Source organism: Pteropus alecto, unplaced genomic scaffold, assembly GCF_000325575.1.
Source record: "Pteropus alecto unplaced genomic scaffold, ASM32557v1 scaffold3, whole genome shotgun sequence".
NCBI lineage: Eukaryota > Metazoa > Chordata > Mammalia > Chiroptera > Pteropodidae > Pteropus > Pteropus alecto.
In genome coordinates, this window is record NW_006442484.1 from 15,855,729 (window position 1) to 15,873,727 (window position 17,999).

A 17,999-nucleotide genomic window follows, 5' to 3' on the forward strand; every position below is an offset into this window, starting at 1 on the left:
GGGTGGTAGAAAGCCATCTACCTAGGAATACTCTTTATAACATCAGTGGCTGGTTTGAACGAGTGAGCAGTGGGACCGAAAAAAAAAAAAAAATTGACTGTTTAAAGCCTTTAAATAATCAGTAGATGAATAGAAATAGTGATATAATTATAAAAAATTGAAAGGTGGTACAAAATAAATTCTCATCAATTATAGCAGAAAGTCAATAGATAATGTCTAACATTAATAAATCAAAAGTAAAGACATAAGCATATTATTTATAGATTTAGAAGTAACCACAGAAGAACTAAATGCAGAAACAGTTCATAATGTTTGGGAAGGAGGATAGGGAAGTGTTGTAGGTCAGTTGCTTCTCACTGTAAATCTGTTTGTAACAATGAGTTTTAAAAACCGTGTGAATAAATCATTTTAGTAAAAGCTCTTTTTCCCCCCCTTTTTGTTTCATTCCTTTTGTTTACTGGCTTTCTAAGACTTTTAGTCTTAACATAATTAGGTCCGTTATTTGTCCCAAACCTACAAATAACTTCTTTTTCTCCCGTACTCCAATTTCTCCGTTTTTTATAATCCTGCACATGTATACACAGATAAACCATACACATACATCTGCCTTCTGGATGCAGTTACATGTATTTTTCTGTAAATCGCATGCACTCTGTCTCAGTGCCTGTTTTCAAAAGTTTCCGTGGCCTGAAATGGCGTCAGCATTTTTTTTTCCCATTTAGCCTTCAAGTCCCAGAGTAGATTCCGCCTCCTCTATGAGCTGTTTTTGCTTTCCAGAGACACAAATAATTATGCTTTATCTGTATTCTCCTAATGCTACACCGCTGTTTGATACTTCTTGCTCTACAATGACTAATAAGTAATTGTGTATCTATCTGCTCCTTTTATCTGTTTAATTATAAATTCATTATATTTTCATACCTAACTCAATTTTTTACATGTAGTAATCAAAATAGTTGCTAACTGCTATAGCTATAATTGATTTTTGTCACCGTTGTTGATTCAGAAGGCATCTAAAGATTATACCCAACACATTAAAGTGACTATGAACTGTCTTTTAATAGATGCCTATTAAGACTTCTGCTTCTTAGCAAATTTCAGTGCCTCTTTCCTAAATTTCAATAACATACATATTATCTCAGGTTATGAAGAATAAGAAATTTAATAAACTAATACCCATAAATGTGTTACTGATGTAGTGATTTTTATGAATGTTTATATTGCAAAAAGTAGTCTAGAGTGGGAAACGCCTTACCAGAGAGGGCAACTTGCTGGTAGTAAAACTCTAGCCCCATGAGCTATTGTTTGGAGATGAAGGAGGATTTCTGGGGTCTCTATATTTTAACTCTTATGCCACAGGAGATATGGAGTCAGATGAATTTCAAATATATTGACAGTGGGAAACCATAGCATATTAGAATACTTAGATTTGAAATCATAATTATTAAGTATAAAGTGTCTGTCTCCAGAAGTAAGATTGAGTAGTAACCCCTGGTCTTTGCTTGTTATTTTCATTTCTCAGATAGTCTTTCTACATGCTCTTACCTCATTGCTCTCTTTTTATTTTAATAGCTACATAACCGTAGATTTTTCTCTGCATCCATCTAAAAAGGCACTATAATTTTATTTTTACTTTGCTTCAGGAAATGCCACAATAAAACAATCTCGATACAGGATTATCATCCAAGAAGCAGCCAACGGAGGCAAAAAACATACACCTTATTTAGAACGAGAGTGTGAAGATGTCTCATTGTGCCCTGTATTTCGGTAAATAGTTAACTTTTCAAATAATTATTAGACTTTAGTATAAATTATGACCTATTTTCTTCATATAATATGTGGTGATTTAGTGAGAAATATAGATGAATTGATGTTTATCTTCAAATACCTCTATATTTCTCCTTCTTATCTAGAATACATTTTGAGTCCAATTAACAGGAAAAGTCCAATTAACAGGAAAAAAGAAACGTATTTTGATTCTAAGTACACTCCTGAAATTCTGCCACTCAGGCAATCAATTTTCAGAATCAGGATCCAAAGAGATTCAGGATGAGGTTTTTACCTGAAACATACATACGCAGATACACACACACAAACATATACACCCATACCACACAGTACCTCACTCTATCATTCTCATCTTAAAGCCTTTATTAAGAACTAGGAATCAAATTTATACTTCTTTAACAACTATTTTAATTCAAAAATATTTTTTGTTCTCAATTTTAATCATATACACATTCTAAGAAAATATATAGCTAGGAAAAAAGTTCAACATATGGATAACTTATTTTTAAGAAAATGAGTAACTTTCAAACTATATATGTTACTTATATGTTCCTTTTTGGCAGTTTGGTGATTATTATATATAAAAATAATACCTGAGGTTTGTGTGTTTAGTCATAAACTTCCACTCTTAACATTAAATCAAAACATTGCTTTAAAGGACACCTGGATTAAATTCACTGTCGGGTTTTACTGATTTGTGAAAAAAGTCCATGATCTTTAAAAGCATATAGTTATCAACACACTTAAAAATGCCTTTAGCAAAAAATGCCTAGTGTTTCTCCAGATTACTTGAGAAGCTGTGAAATTCAAGAGCTAATTTATTCAGAAAAATACAAGTTCTTTTTTTTTTTTCATTTTAAAGAAGAATTCTCACATTAGATGAAGTTTAGGGTGTCACTGAAGAAATCTAAATCACTATTGCTTTTATTATCCCTTTACTCCCATTGTTTTTATATGATGACCAATTTGGGGAAGATGTAGATAAATACTGAGAACATGCCCTGACTAAAATTTTTCCTCATTTGCTACAGGGCACTGTCCATGTTCATCCTTTTGTACCATGTATATAAATATTGAAACTTCTGAGCCCAGCAAAAGAGCTCTCAGGGATAGTAGCCAATTGAAAAAAATTAGCAAAATCAAATATTATTAGATATTTTTTACAAACCCAGGGCTATCATAATCAGAAAATCCTATAAACTATTAGTGGTCTCTTCCTTTCTATTGTCCACTCTCATTACTCTCTTGCTGCACTGCAATTTAACCACTCATGTTTGAACCAGTTTCCATCATTGACCTCTTACCATTTTCCCCAGAAATTAGTTCCACTGTGTATGGATTGGATCATTGTATCATTTCTCCTGAAGTGTAGTTTAATATGTGGCCAAGTTATCAGCATGATTCTCTGCTCCTTAGTAAAACATCCTTGAATTTTGAGTAATATGATTCCAATTTGGGTTTAGCTTTCTCCCTCATCTGTATGATAGGGAGACAAGATAATGTAGACCTTTATCATTACCTTGTGATTCCTCTTTTTGACTCCATTAAGGTGACATAGTCACACATTTACCAAATTAAAACAGAATCAAAATGTCTATAGAAAGTTTTCTGTAAATTTGAGCATCTCTTAACATGTTAAGTTAGTAAGCAAAAGGGAAGGCATGAGTGAATATCCTTAGATAGAATTGCAATGGAGTCTGTGGCATCAAGGGCTTTAGGACTGACAACTACCCTGCCCTGACTTGTGCAGTCCGAGACATGTCACTTAACCTCTCTGAGTTCAGGTGTATCATCCTAACACTGAAAATTCCTTCCTTCTTAAGCTGAACACTAAACCTGATTGAATTCCTTGGTCTTGTTTTGGTCTAGAAAGCCCATGCAAATTTAAGGGATCTGAATGAACGACATGTTGTAGTTGAAAAGTTGAACTAAAATCCCTTACCATTTTAATTTCTGTGTTTTGAAATTATACTGAATGAAACTATGCATATATAAAGTAAATTTAGAGCTACTTAGAAGTAATAGGTGATTTATTTAAATGTGACAGGTTTTTCTATTCATCTGTTTTCTGATTTCTCCCTAATTCAGTGATATATTTTTTTCATATTTACATTTTAATGTGCTTTGCTTGATGGTCTGTATCTCTCTCTTAAGACCAACTTTGCCTCACTTACCTCCAATTGTACAAGAAACTTGACAATCACTTAGGCTAAAGTTGGCAGAGGAGGTGGTGAGTATTGATATTAATGGCTGACTATGCTAAGTGATCTCCAAGCACTATATCAAGCTTTGTTCACATACTTAAGAGAGTCCTTGAAAGTGACTTTTTCTGAGCAAAGGGATTCTGCTCTATGTTCTGGTATACACTTTTTTTTCGTTTTCTAAGACTTACTTTACTATGGTAAACAACACATGACAACATTTACTATCTTTACCATTTTTAAGTGTACATTACAATAGTATTATTTATATGTACATTGTTGTGCAAGAAATTTCTAGAACCTTTTCATTTCACAAAACTGAGCAGTGATATTTTGCTTAATGTTTCTATTTCATTCTTTGGAGTAGCATCTCTTATCAGAGGTATTGGCTTATGTGCAAAATTGTAAAAATATACTATGCAAAGGACCAAAATCTGTGGTTTCACTTTGGGAAACATTCTGAAGAGGCAGATTTAAAGACACACAAGTCATAGTCTATCCTGTGTGTCAAAAAAATTGAGAGTTTTGTTGACTTGAGAAAAGAAAATCAGAGGAAAGCCAGATGGCATCTTTAGAGACCATTTCCTCAGAAGAACAGAAGTATTGGTAGTTCATCAGAGGAGGATCGATTCTTTGTTCTTGAGACAAACTATCACACGTAGGAAACTGTGCCTCACCCACCTACAACCTATTGAGTTGTTTGTGTTACTTCAAAGTCCTAGTAAACACCTTTTAAAAAATTTGACATAGAAGACTAAGTGTGAAGGTTTGCACATGAAACTTTCAGATGTTTGAAACTCAATTCTCTAAAGGTCCAATGGGACATAGGAATTTTTTCTTTTTTTCCTAACAATTTTAAGTTCATAAAGAGCTAAGCTTTCTAGATTTGATATGTGCTTCTAATGCTTTTTATTGCCACTTTGCTATATGAACTAAGGTTTAAGTGTGAAATGTCCACGTTTTAATAAATAGAATTATAGCATTAACCATGAACCTGCAGCAGAGTGGACTATTATCCTTCAATCTAGTGCATGCCAAGACTCCATTTAATGACGTTGGTTTCAAATCTATTTTTTTTTTTGAATTACTATCTTTACACTTTTGGATTTCAAATTCATCTGTTTCAATTATTTCTTTTGTATGTTTGTCATGGTGAAATTTCTAGTTCTCTGTTCTTTAATCACAGGTGGAAGCCACAGAAATGGAGCCCCTGTATCTTAGTGCCAGAATCTGTCAGGCAGGGAATAATGGGCACCAGTGAAGCTTGTGGAAAAGGAGTGCAAACAAGAGGTAAGGGGATTTTAAAACAGTTTTTCTATTCAAATGTAACATATGTTACATTTGAAGTGTTGATTATGTTTATTTGGAATAAGTTGTAATATTAGATTAAATTATTTAATCAGTGTTTGTGTTTAAGTTTGGCATCAGTTAATGCTAATAGTAGACCATCTTTTAACCATAACCAGCTTGTGTACCTAAGGATTATTGCAATGTAAGCAAATATCTATTCTTGGTCATCAGCATATCCAATACTGATGTTCCAATTGAGTGTTGAATATTAGCCAAGGAATGGAGGGTATGTCAAGATTAGACCCAGTAGGATACATTGTACTTCTTAAGTGCTAATTAAATATTTGTTGAATTAATGAAGGGGTAACTGAATTAATTGACTAATCTTAATTATCCTGACTCGAACATTATTGTTATATATATATATATATATATATACTTACTATATGTTATACATATACATATATGTGTGTATGTGTATATATACATATATGTATATATATGTATATATGTATGTATGTGTGCATATATACACACAGACATAGAACAGAACTATTAAAATTTCTAGAAGGCACTGTGAATAGGCTTGTGGATCTAAGTAATAGTGTCTTTTATCATCAATGTCTGGAAAGTAGAATATTGAAATCTCTGAAAAACATGCAGAGACTCATTAGACTGCTCACTTTTCTATTTCATTCATAATCCAGGTGCCAGTGTTATAAGATTTGATAAGAACTGCTTTAATCTTACAGTCTGACCACTTTGTTGCTAAAGGGATGTGTGTAGCAAAATCAGACCTTGTGGGGTCAACTGCATTACACTGGTTTCATAATTCTTCTAAAAGGCATTTTTAGAATTTTTTCTTCCTATTGTATAAGTTATTGCATCAGTCAGGATCGGTCATCCCAGCCAGCACAGCGACTCCTTTCTTTGTTGATTCAGAGACATGAGGAGCCCAGCGTGGCCAGGTGGCAGTCTTAAATTCCAGTTCAGTGGAATCACTGTTGTGTCTCCTAGTGGAAACATTCCTCTTTTTGGAATTAAGATGTTTAGGTCAGCAGATCACGAGTGACAGAAAGCAAAAGTTTTACTAGTGGATCACTATGGGTAATAGTAAGTTGTGTGTGTTATGTGCCATTGAGTTTCTCTGTTTCCTAATGACTCCATATGTCCACAATGTCCTGTCCTCAACAGCCCTTCTCAGATCCTATAGACTCATGCCTATGGCTTCTTTCATGGGGTCAGTTCATCTCATTTTGGTCTTTCTCTTTTCCTGCTGCCTTCTATTTCTTTCCAGTATTAATGTCTTTTCCAAAAGACCCTGCCTTATCATGATGTGACCAGAGAAGGGCAGCTTTAGTTTTGTCATTTATTTAGAGTATGAGGATGTGGATGTGGATGATCTCAGCCTTGGTCTCTAATGACACATCTTTGCTCAAATGATCTTTCCTAATTCTTCCATTGCTGTCATTTGTCCCAGCTCTGCAAGGTATTGCCACCCAGTAGGCTGTAACTGAGTCTTAAAAAGACCTTTCCACCATTCTGTCAAGCCAGCTTCTTCAGGATAGTGGGAAACATGGTAAGACCAGTAAATTCCATGATCATGGGCCCATTGCCATACTTCATTTGCAATGAAGTGAGTTCCTTGGTCAGAAGGAATTCTGTATGGAATACTATGACTGTGGATATGGAATTCTGTAAGTCCAAAGATGGCAGTTTTGATAGAAGCATTGCATGCAGGGAATGCAAATTTGTATCCAGAATAAGTATCTATTCTAGTAAAAACAAAACACTCCCCCTTCTTTGATGGAAGTGTTTCAATGCAATCAACCTGCTACCATGTTAGCTGGCCGATCACTCTGGGGAATGGTGCTGAACTGGGGATTCAGTGTTGGTCCCTGCTGCTGGCAAATTGGTCACTCAGTCGTGAACATAGCCAGTTCACTCTTGGTGAATGGAAATCCATGTTGCTAAGCTCATACATAACCTTCATTCCCGCCACCATGGATGGCTGCTTTGTTTATGAGCTCATTGAAGTATGACAAGGATAAATGGGGAAAGAGGCTAGCCTGTATCCTCATAATGAGTAATTCTATCTACTTGATTATTAAAATTTTCTGCCGAAGTCACCCTTTGGTGACCATTCATGTGGAATTAAATATGTTCACATTTATTGCCCATACAGAGAGGTCTACCTACATACCTCTTCCCTAAATTTTCTTGCCACCAATTTTCCAAATCATGTTCTTTCTAAGACCCTGACCATCCAACAAAACCATTAACCACAACCCATGAATCTGTATATAATCACACATCTGGCCATTTCTCCTTCCAAGCAAATGAACAACCAGGTGCACTGCCTGAAGTTCTATCCACTTGGACGATTTCTCTTCACCTTTGTCTTCCAGGAATGTCTCAGAAAGGGGCTATAATGAATGTTACATCTGTCTGTTTGGGGGTTGTGTCTACATATTGTGCGGAACCATCTGTAAATCAGGCCTGAGTCTTCTGTCAGCCTATTATAGGGAAATCCCCATGAGGCCTTACCTTCAGGCTGGGAGAGAAAAGGTAGTGTAGGAGGAGTGAGGACTATGGGCCTTTGGCCACTTCTTCACATAACTTATTTCTGCCTTCAGGGCCTGCTTGGGCCCAAAGAGAGATCGATCGATCGATCGATCTATCCACCTATCTATCTATCTATCTACATACATGCACACATATATACACACATACATACACACACACACATATATATACACACACATACATTCATACATACATATACATACACCCATACATACATAGACACACATATATACACATATATCTGTATATACATATGCGTGTATATAGAGAGATATATATGTATCTATATATCTATATATCTATATCTTTCTATGTATATATGTATGTATGTATGTATGTATGTATGTATCATCTATCTATCTATCTATCTATCTATCTATCTATCATCGATTTCATTTGATGATGGAGTACTGCTGTGCATACTCTACCTTATGACTTGGTGGGTCAGGTAACATCCAGTTCATCATGGGCAGCTCAGTTTGTGTGATTACTTGGTGGCTCATGGTTAAGCTTTTAGTCTTTAAGACACAGTAACAGGCCAAAAGTTGTTTCTCAAAGGAAGAGTAGTTATCTGCAGAAGATGGCAGGGCTTTGCTCCAAAATCCTAAGGACCTGCACTGCAGTTCACCTATAGCAGCCTGCCAAATGCTCCAAACAGCATTTCTATCTGCTACTGATACTTCAGTGGCATTGGATCTGCTGGATTATATGGCACAAGTGGCAGAGCAGTGTGCACAGTAGCCTCGACTTGTTTTGGAGCCTTTCTTGTTCTGGATCCCACTCAAAACTAGCAGTTTTTTGAGTTACTCAGTAAATGGGCTGGAGTAACACACCCAAATGAGGAATACGTTGCCTCCAAACTCCAAAGAGGCCCAATAGGTATCATGCCCATATTTTGGTTGTAGGAAGGGCCAGATGTAACAACTTATCTTTTACTTTTGAAGGGGTCTGTCATCATGCCCCATACCACTGGGCCGCTAGAAATTTCATTGAAGTAGAAGGCTCCGGAAGTTTTTCGAATGTATTTCCCACCCACTGATGTGAAAATGTCTTATCAAAATGTCTAGAATAGTTGCTAGTTTTTATTCACTAGGTCAAATCAGCATGATATCATCAATGTAATAGACAAGTGTAATATCTTGTTGGAGTAAAAGGCTGATCAAGATCCCCCATAAACTGAATTATGAAATAGGGCTGGAGAGTTGCTCTGCCTCTGATGGAGGGCAGTGAGTGTGTTTTGCTGGACTTGCCAGCTAAAGCAAACTGCTTCTGGCAGTCTTTATTATCTTTAAATACAGTAATATGTGAGGTTAGGGCTTCAACATGACTTTGGGAGGGAAACACAATTCACTTCATAACAATTACACTTTGGAAATGATGTTAATGTCAGAACATTTACAGTTTGGCAAGGTTATTTGATTCAAGATTGCTAGGAGGCTGTAAAGTTGATGACTGTAAATTTCAAGAAGGGATGACTTTCTAAAAACGATTCACTCATATGTGTCAGAAAATTGTAATAATATGGCCATGTTGTTTTAAGCCCTCTGGCTACTTTCTGCTAGAAAATTGTTACAAAGGATCTAGATCAGCAATATCTATCTACATGAATGAGGTGCTTTACAAATGGCACCTTCATGCAGTACCTAACTCTATATCGTGACCTGGACTTTGACGCTTTGATACTGGAGTATCGTAATGGTTGGTTTTCATTGCAAAACCACTTAATAAAGTCTTCGGAGACATTGCTCCTAAATTATGTAGATATTTATTACATAAATGGCAAATTATTTTGTCTATCTTAGAAGAATTCTACTTTGGATTTCAAATTAAATGGAGGTCTGATAATCCTTTTGGCAATTGGCCTACTCGAGTTTTTCCAAGTTAGACACCAACATTAGAGAATTCCTAGTATTTAGTTGTTGGGAAATTTACACTTTTAAATAGTAAGATGAATCTTCTACTAATTTTAAGATAGTAGAACAAAGATATTTCTACTACCATATTTCTCTAAAATTACTTCAATACCAGCAAGGAAAGCATGAAACAGTATCAAAAAATTTATCTCCCACAAGATCTCCTTTATAACATTGCTCCAAAGAATAAGAAACAGACACAATCAGCTCATCTTCAAGTAAATTAGGTGCCCATCTGTAACTTCATTCACAATATATGATGTAGAATGCGAATGGCGATATGGTAAGGTACTTCACAGAACGGTATTTTACCTAAGTGTTGGCAAGGATGAAGGCGTGGGGGCTGAAGCGGGGAAGCAAACTCATTTGGTCTAGACACCTCCATAAAGACACCATGATCTGCAAAAGGAAGTATGTAAGAGTGTGTGTGTGTGTGTGTCTGTGTCTGTGTGTGCGCGCGCGCGCGCGCACACACACAACATTCTGGGATGGGAGAAAAAAAAAACTTTTCAAAAACTTCTGAAAGTCTGGTTCAACATCAGAAAGCACTCTGCCACCTTGTTCTTTATCTTTTACCTGCACAGCCAGGTTCCTACCTCTTACTGTTCTTATAGGAGCCTGGAGGTTTATTCTCTGGGCACATGAAACCAGAGGAGTTGTGCAATTTGGACAGGATGAGGAGGATGGAGATGAGGGGCTGGACTCAAATCAGGAGGACCAAAGGAAAGTCTGAATAAAAAATTAAGAAACCCTCAGTTCCCTTCTCCCACCTGTTTTAGCATGCTGGTCTGTTGGCTTTTATACCTTGTAGTCCCATTGAAGCCTTATCAATCTGGAAACACTTTAAATTTAAATTTCTCTTTGAGGATGTTTTAAATCATAGAGGGAACATGAATTCGGACCATAAAGTCTTGGAAAGACCAGCTTAGGGTTACAAACTATCACGAGAGACTTTCTTTCTCCTCACCATCCAGTGTTAAGTTTTAGACATACAAGTGGCCTTGCCAAGATGTTTTGCTTGGCAAGCTTATTTCTAGTTCTCCCTTACACTGAGGGCTGGCCTTTGTGGTCACCACTTCTTGTATGGGGCCCTTTACGAGGTTCTCCATAGCAGGCCTTGAAGCTGAAAGTGGAAGCTTGAGTCCCCAAGACATGATAGAAACTCTCAGAATGAAAGTTGTCTTTCCTGCTTACCTTGCATCCCAAGCTTTTGCTTTGTTTGTGCTTTATGAGTTTCTTTCTTCTGGAGCAGCCCAGCAGTACATTTAGAAGATGTAAATTTGACCCATTTTTTTTTCTTTTTCATTAGAAAGGTCTTTTATGGTTTCTAAGCCATTATACTGCCAGAAACAGAACTATCCCTTGTTTTACCTTATTGTATTTATATTGTCAATCTGGTTAATTGATTTACGGTAAGAATATATTCATGTAATATACTTCTAAACAAAAACACAAGAAAAAAGAAAAGAAAATAGAAGAGCACATAGGGTTATAGCTGTAGCTATATATCTATATCACCTCCAAGGAGACAGGCATTTTGGGTTCCACTGTCCCAACTGTCACATTGTTCAGGGACAGAATTATTCTCTCTTCCCAGCTTTTAGTGCTTAATCTTAATAAAGAAGGGATGGTAGCTCAGCTTTTATAGCAAATGGTATAAGAGGTAGAAACTTAACTGTTCTATCATACATCGATGTAACTGCCCTTAAAAGGGTAAAATTATATTACTAAGGAAAAGAAAAATTAAAGACGCTGGCCTTCCTAGAAGGGAGTGTACTTGTCTGTGAAGTGATATAATCTAATTCTTATTTTGTTATTCACAGTGACTATTTGAAAACTGGCTTAATGGACTTGCCTGTATTTCTCTTTTGGACATTATTTTCTTCTCAATCATAAGCTTGCGAATGTACTCTATCCTAGCACGAAGGCTTGACACCTATGGCAACATAATGGATACAGAATAAATATTGGATATCGAAGTTGTCCTGTCTAAGAAATCTTTGACTTTCATGAAGTACATATGTTCTTTACTTTTTTTGGTTAATCTTTACTGAACAATATTTTTGTGGATGGAAGGAGGCAAAGTTCTAATCTCTGTCAAATATTTTTGTTCTTCTTTAATTGATTTTTGTCACTGTGAGAAGCATAGTCTTTTTACACAATACTTTTGATAGAATCTGTGCATTTTCTTTGTATTCAAGGGATCTTTTTGAAATGAAAGTGCTTTTCTAGGAAAAAAAAAAAGAAAGTCAAATTAATCCATTTACAAAATAAGTTCTGGATTGCCTTTACTTTTAAAAAGGGAGGGGATTAGAAATCAGGAGGCAAAAGTTAAGAAAGAGAGTTGTCTAAAGCCCTTAAAGTGAAGCAATAATACTTGGTATTCAAAAATGAAAATTCATATGAAATATGTATGTGTGTATCTGCCATTTTAGCAAAGCATGCTTTATTTTGTAATTTAATTTTCTAAGGCTTTTGCGTGTGATTGAATCTTTAAAAATTGATTTCTATAATTTTTCTAATATTATACAAACTTGTTAAATATAAACTATATATCCATATAAAACAGAGGCAAGTGAATATATTACATGAGCTGAATTAAGAGGAAACTATTCATATTGTAGATATGAGTATTCTAATTTTCTGACTGAAAATTGTTCTTTTCTAATTATGTTGTCTTCATGGCAAAAAAGTTAAAGAAAAAGATACTAAACCACCATCAGCTCTTCCGCTAACTTTTGTCTGGAAAGCACACAGAAATACAGCAAAAAAACACTCATTTTGAAATAAAGAAGTCATTATGGCCTGTCAATAAAATGGCAAAACAGCCAATCAGCTAGTCAAACTCTTCTTTCTGATGCATGTCCTTGCATTTTAAGAGAGGAAGAGAATATCTCTGGATGGTTGAACCTTTTCATTCTTCCCATGAAGAACATTGTAGTCATTTAACCTTATAAGCTATGCAAGTTTGTTCTGTCATATTCGTCTATACAGATCACAACAAGAAGTCATTTCAGTAAAGAGGAAAACAGATACACGGATTTTAACTACGACTTATTAGTAAAGACAGAGGCGGTTTCTATTTTTGTTTTACTTTGGGTGTTACGGGGGTGGGGGAAGGTTTGCTGGGAAGAAAAGTGGACTTCTATTTACTTCAATTTACTTCTATTTACTTGAAGAAAAATAAGGAACGTTAACTATGAATTGTGGGCATTTGCGCTAGAGAATGGAGAGCAACTGTAGCTCCCTCAGGAACTTTTTCTGCAGATGTAACTGTTTCTTAAATGGGCAAAGACACTTCGCCTTATCCTTCCTGTCCATTCAAGAAGGGAGGGAGTGACATCACTTCTGATCCCAAATCAACATGATAGGGTTTTTAATCTAGGCCATGAGCAACACTAGTTTTCAATAACTTGTGATATTTTTAATAACTGTGCTCATCTCATAGGAAAAAAAACAACTGGACCCCAATATTCTTTGTATTAAAGATCATTCTTGAGGGTATATTTAACTTCAATTTTGACTTCAACACCAGAAAAACCAAGTGAGGGACATAACATTCTTTATTAATTTATATTACTAATTAACACCTGATACCAAAATGATTGATTATAAATATTCGTTAAGAAACTTTGAAAAACATCTCTTCTAAATATAATTTTTTAAGTGTGGAAAGTAAAGAAAGATCAGGTTAGAATGTAAAAATTAAATTGATAGTGTGGGGCAACTTGGGAAAATTTCTTGAAGCCTAGAAACCAAAGAAAGAGGCTGACAACTCTACCATTGCATCAGGGGTTCATTAAGGGAACTTACACATGAGGTTTTGGACTGCAGCAAGATGAGGTGTGGATCTTCCACGCCTCTTGGCAAGAGCTACAGAATTATACAGAACGGAGCAGGATGGGTAGGAGTACTGATGTGCGACACACGTCTGAACAGGGGAAAATGCCTCACGTGATTGCCATGGGCAAGGCAATGGCCTGTTCTAGGAAGCAGCGCTCTGTGCGACATACATGAGGGCTCGATCAGGCAATCTCTGGGGGGATTTATGGTAAGCAGTCTCTGTTCTCAACTGGATCTAGCTCATGGGTCTCACAGCAGTCACATCACGGAAGTCTCTCTTCCACACGACTCTCCAAATTCAAATATTCTCAGATTTTAACAAAAGAATGGGGTTTATAATACCATAGGTATTGGTTTAGAGAGTGAATTGTGTGAATTATGGCCAAGACTGCATTTTAATGTAAGTGAATAATGATTCTAGGAATTATTTTTTATTTTTTTTTCCATGTCTTAGGGTAGAATTAGCTTTGTGGCTTTCATAGTTGCTGCAAGTAGCATATGCACATTTGAAAAAGTTGGCAGTAAATTAAAAATAAATATTTAAAAAGGTGGGTGACCTAAGGCATGATGATTTAGTAATACAATGCTAAGTACAGATACAGAGATGTTGTCTTGTGCAGCCTCTCCGTTTTTAACATAATAAGCTATAATGCAAAGCATAACATAACTCTTCAGTGCAATCCCACCCAGTCATATCCCCAGCAGATATATTTCCCTGATGAAATGAGTATTAGGGGTGGGGGTGGGGTGGTAGGTGGTAATGCTTTTTCATTTGAGGAATGCAATTATTTGCTAAACTAGGAGCAATAAATTTCTCTTCTGACTGCATGGCTGTCAGTTACAGAACTATCTTCCCTTCAGGAATGTTAATATGAATTTCAAAGTCTACTGCAAACTGTGTAAATGTTATAGGATTATACTTCTCTTGTCCAGGTCCAAAATTTAGTCTCTTCAAATAGTGTGAATCTCTTGGCTGCCCTAAGCACGCAGGTTAGTAAGGTCAAGGTATTCATTTCTGTTTAGCCCAAGAGCCATTTTTGGATTATAGCAAAGGAGGTGATATTTTTATATTTTTATTTGAATTTTTAAAGAAAACAGGAACTCTGAAACTTTTTCTAGTAGCAGCAATAAGAAGAGGAGCCCCCACTTACTCTAGGGACTCTAAAAACTCAAACTCATCTTCACTATTACTCAGAATTCAAATTTATGAAAAAGTTGCAAAATAAGTGCCTTTTTAGGCCAACCATGTCATGAAAGATTCACACGGTGTAACAAAATACAATGTTTGAACTCAGATGCATCAGAATGAGAATTAAAAACCTATTAGAATCAATTAAACTCAACAGGTTTATAAGATAATCAATCTCTTATGAAAATATTGAAAGTAGGAAATGTAAGTAGGAAGGTTGAGGTTCATGGAGGCTTTGTAAATTATACCACAACAGGTTTTGACAGCCTATTCCAGAATAGTGACTTTGAGATGAATTAGAAGGAATACATGTAAAAGGTATTTTAAGAAAAAAAAATAGTAGGAATTAATAGCCAAATTTATATAGAGAGCAAAGTATCAGGATTAATTGAAAAGATTCAATGGTTTTAAATCAGTGAGAATAGATAATATCAATGCAAACAATGACATAAATAATTGACATAAAAATGGAGAGAGAATGCAGTATTTGAGTATGTGAGAATAATTATATCTAGAAACATAAAATATACTTTGGAATCACCTATGTAAAGATTGTAGATCATGCCAGTTCTTTCTGAGAGAAAACAGAGAGAGAGTAGAGGCCTAAGATCTACAGGTAATCTGCTGTGATGAAAGTAAATTTTCTTCTCTTTTGAACATGTAAGCCCTTGGCTCAAACTTGGTTTTGCCACTTACTACTTTTATTAGCATGGTTAAACTACTTAACCTCTCTGCCTCAGTCCTCTCACCTACAGTGGGGATAATGATTCCAATTTCTTACTGCTTTTTACTGCTGTTTATAATTGTTCAGGAAATAGTAATCTTTCTTTTTTTAAAACTTATAAACTAAGAATATGTATTTAGCATTGATGGAGAATGTAAATGTCACAAAACATGGTTTTAAAATAATTGAATAGAAAGATTTGTTGGTTATATGAAAAAAAAAAAAAGGATTTTGTGACCAAAGTATCTTCCTCTTGGAAATTCTCAGTGTAGAACTGGCATACTGAAGGCTCTTACAAGTGATACAGTGAGGAAATCTATTACATTTTTTAAGCAGTGAGTTTTCTCAAATCCATTTGCCTACAGAGCCCATTTAATTTTTTTTTTAATGAAATGCCAACTAATATCTTTGTTATTGAAAAATGCGGGCACAGTATCATAAAATTATGGAGGGGAAATTTTCAAGAAGTATGTGTGTGGTATTGCCAAATGTTTTAGATATAAGTGTATAAATAAAGATGGAAGAAAGGATTTGGCAATTGAGTGGACATAGCTGAATATTCAGAATCTAGTTTCAGCAAAGTAATTATAGGCAAAAAAAATCATAGTTTTGAGACCACAGACTGAAAAGAAACAAATATTAAATAGATAACTCTATAGAATATTTGTTAAAGAAGGAAATAAGTAGCATTATAGCTCAGAGTTCAAAGAGGGAAGATAGGACCATGCTGTACAAATATGAACACAAAAGAAAAATAAGTAGAGGAGGGAAATATATTGAAAATGTCAGAAAGAGGGAAAATATTAATGCCAGCTGATTCTGGAGACAAGGGGATATAGCTGATAATAAAGGTAATTTCAAAATTTGGAAAATAGATAGTTCCCTCCCCCACTCCCTCTTTCTTCTAAACACTATAGAGAAATATCAGAACACAGATGCAGGGTTGTGAGGAAGAAAGATAAAAGAGCTTTCCCAGTAGTCACCCATGATTTTCTCATTATAAACCCAGTAACCTTATTTTAAGACTGCAGAGGCCTATCTTTCTTTTTGAGACTCCACACTACCATTCCCATGTTCCAATTTTCTCCAGTGTTTCTCTATCTCTCTTGAATTCTTATGTTCCAGTTTCTGAGTCTGACTTCTTTTCTCCATTCGACCTTACATGACATCATTCTTCATAGTTCTCCTCTTTCCTTACATCATCTCTATCTATAATGTCTCCCTACATAACCCCAGCTCTTTCCAGGATTTAAGTTCTAGAGATGATCATCGGGTCTTTATTTCAAGGGAAATATCTCTCTTTACTGGATATTAGAATTTTCACTTGCTGAACATTAAATTGCCCTGCAGACAATATACTGATAATTCAAATTCATCATTTCCAGAAATGAAACTATGATGAATTTCTGCATCCAGAAACTGGAATTTCATAATGAGTTTTCAATCTCAAATAGTTGCATCTTCACCCATCTGTTAATAGAGTCAGCCATCAAATCCTGTGTGTTCCATCTTCATAAAGCTTCCACAGTCTTCTACTCCCCTTTTCTAGACCATTGTTAATGTATCCCTGGGTTTTTTAATAACCTCCCAACTGTTCTTATCACAGGCACATTTCTTAGAAATTCATCATTAATTCTAAAGCCAGGACCACCTGTGTTGAGTAACTCACCTGATTTTAGGATTCATTTACTGAAGAATTTCCAGTGACTGTTATTTTCCCAGTTGAAGCCATTACTATGTACCTTAAATATCCTCCTAAGTTCATATCTTGTTTCACTTTTCCTACTTTGGTCTCCCAGAGCCCGCACCAACTAGCCATTGCCAGGGCACCATCCATACTACTCAAAGCACTTATCAACTTCAAGTTTCCCCTTCAGCCTAGAAATCTCCTTATCTTCTTCCAGTTATTGAGATCCTGTACCTCCACCTGGTCTCACCTCCTTCTCTAAATAATTCTATTCTTCCAGTTGCAGTTAAGGACTTCTCAGTGTACACTCCCTACTTACTCATATTTTATATTTTGTAATTCTATTATGCATTGAATGTCCTCCTTATTATATTTTTCAGTTCTTGAAATACAGAAAACATACCTTATTCATCTCTATATCACCAGTGCCTCAAATAATGCTATATTATATACATAATTATTGTTCAATTAATATTTACTCAGTAATTATTACTCTGTGAACCCGAATATGAAGTTCAGAACTTTGGTCAAAATATAATGAATGAAAGTATGTATAATGTATATGTAATTTTATTCTGTGAAGGCAAAAAGAGAAATAACATATTAAAATCACTATTATAAAATATTTTATCTATGCTTAAATCAGTGAATGGAAAAAGGAACTATGCTTATGATAGGTTAACCTCCTAGAGAGTAGAGTCCATGTCAACTTTATGTTGTGTATTTTACAAATTGTTTTAAAAGTTTATTTTTAGTGTAAGATAATGAGGTGATGAAA

The 17,999-nt window shown here is 35.3% G+C and overlaps 1 protein-coding gene across 1 annotated transcript in view; it reads left to right on the forward strand.

Moving 5' to 3' along the window:
- Positions 1 to 17,999, forward strand: part of THSD7B (thrombospondin type 1 domain containing 7B) — a 745,753-nt gene that overhangs the window by 428,897 nt on the left and 298,857 nt on the right. Inside the window, exons 11-12 of the mRNA XM_015596500.1 lie at positions 1,644 to 1,767; positions 5,176 to 5,279. Of these exons, the coding sequence (XP_015451986.1) occupies positions 1,644 to 1,767; positions 5,176 to 5,279 (228 nt within the window). The remainder of the gene's footprint in view (positions 1 to 1,643; positions 1,768 to 5,175; positions 5,280 to 17,999) is intronic.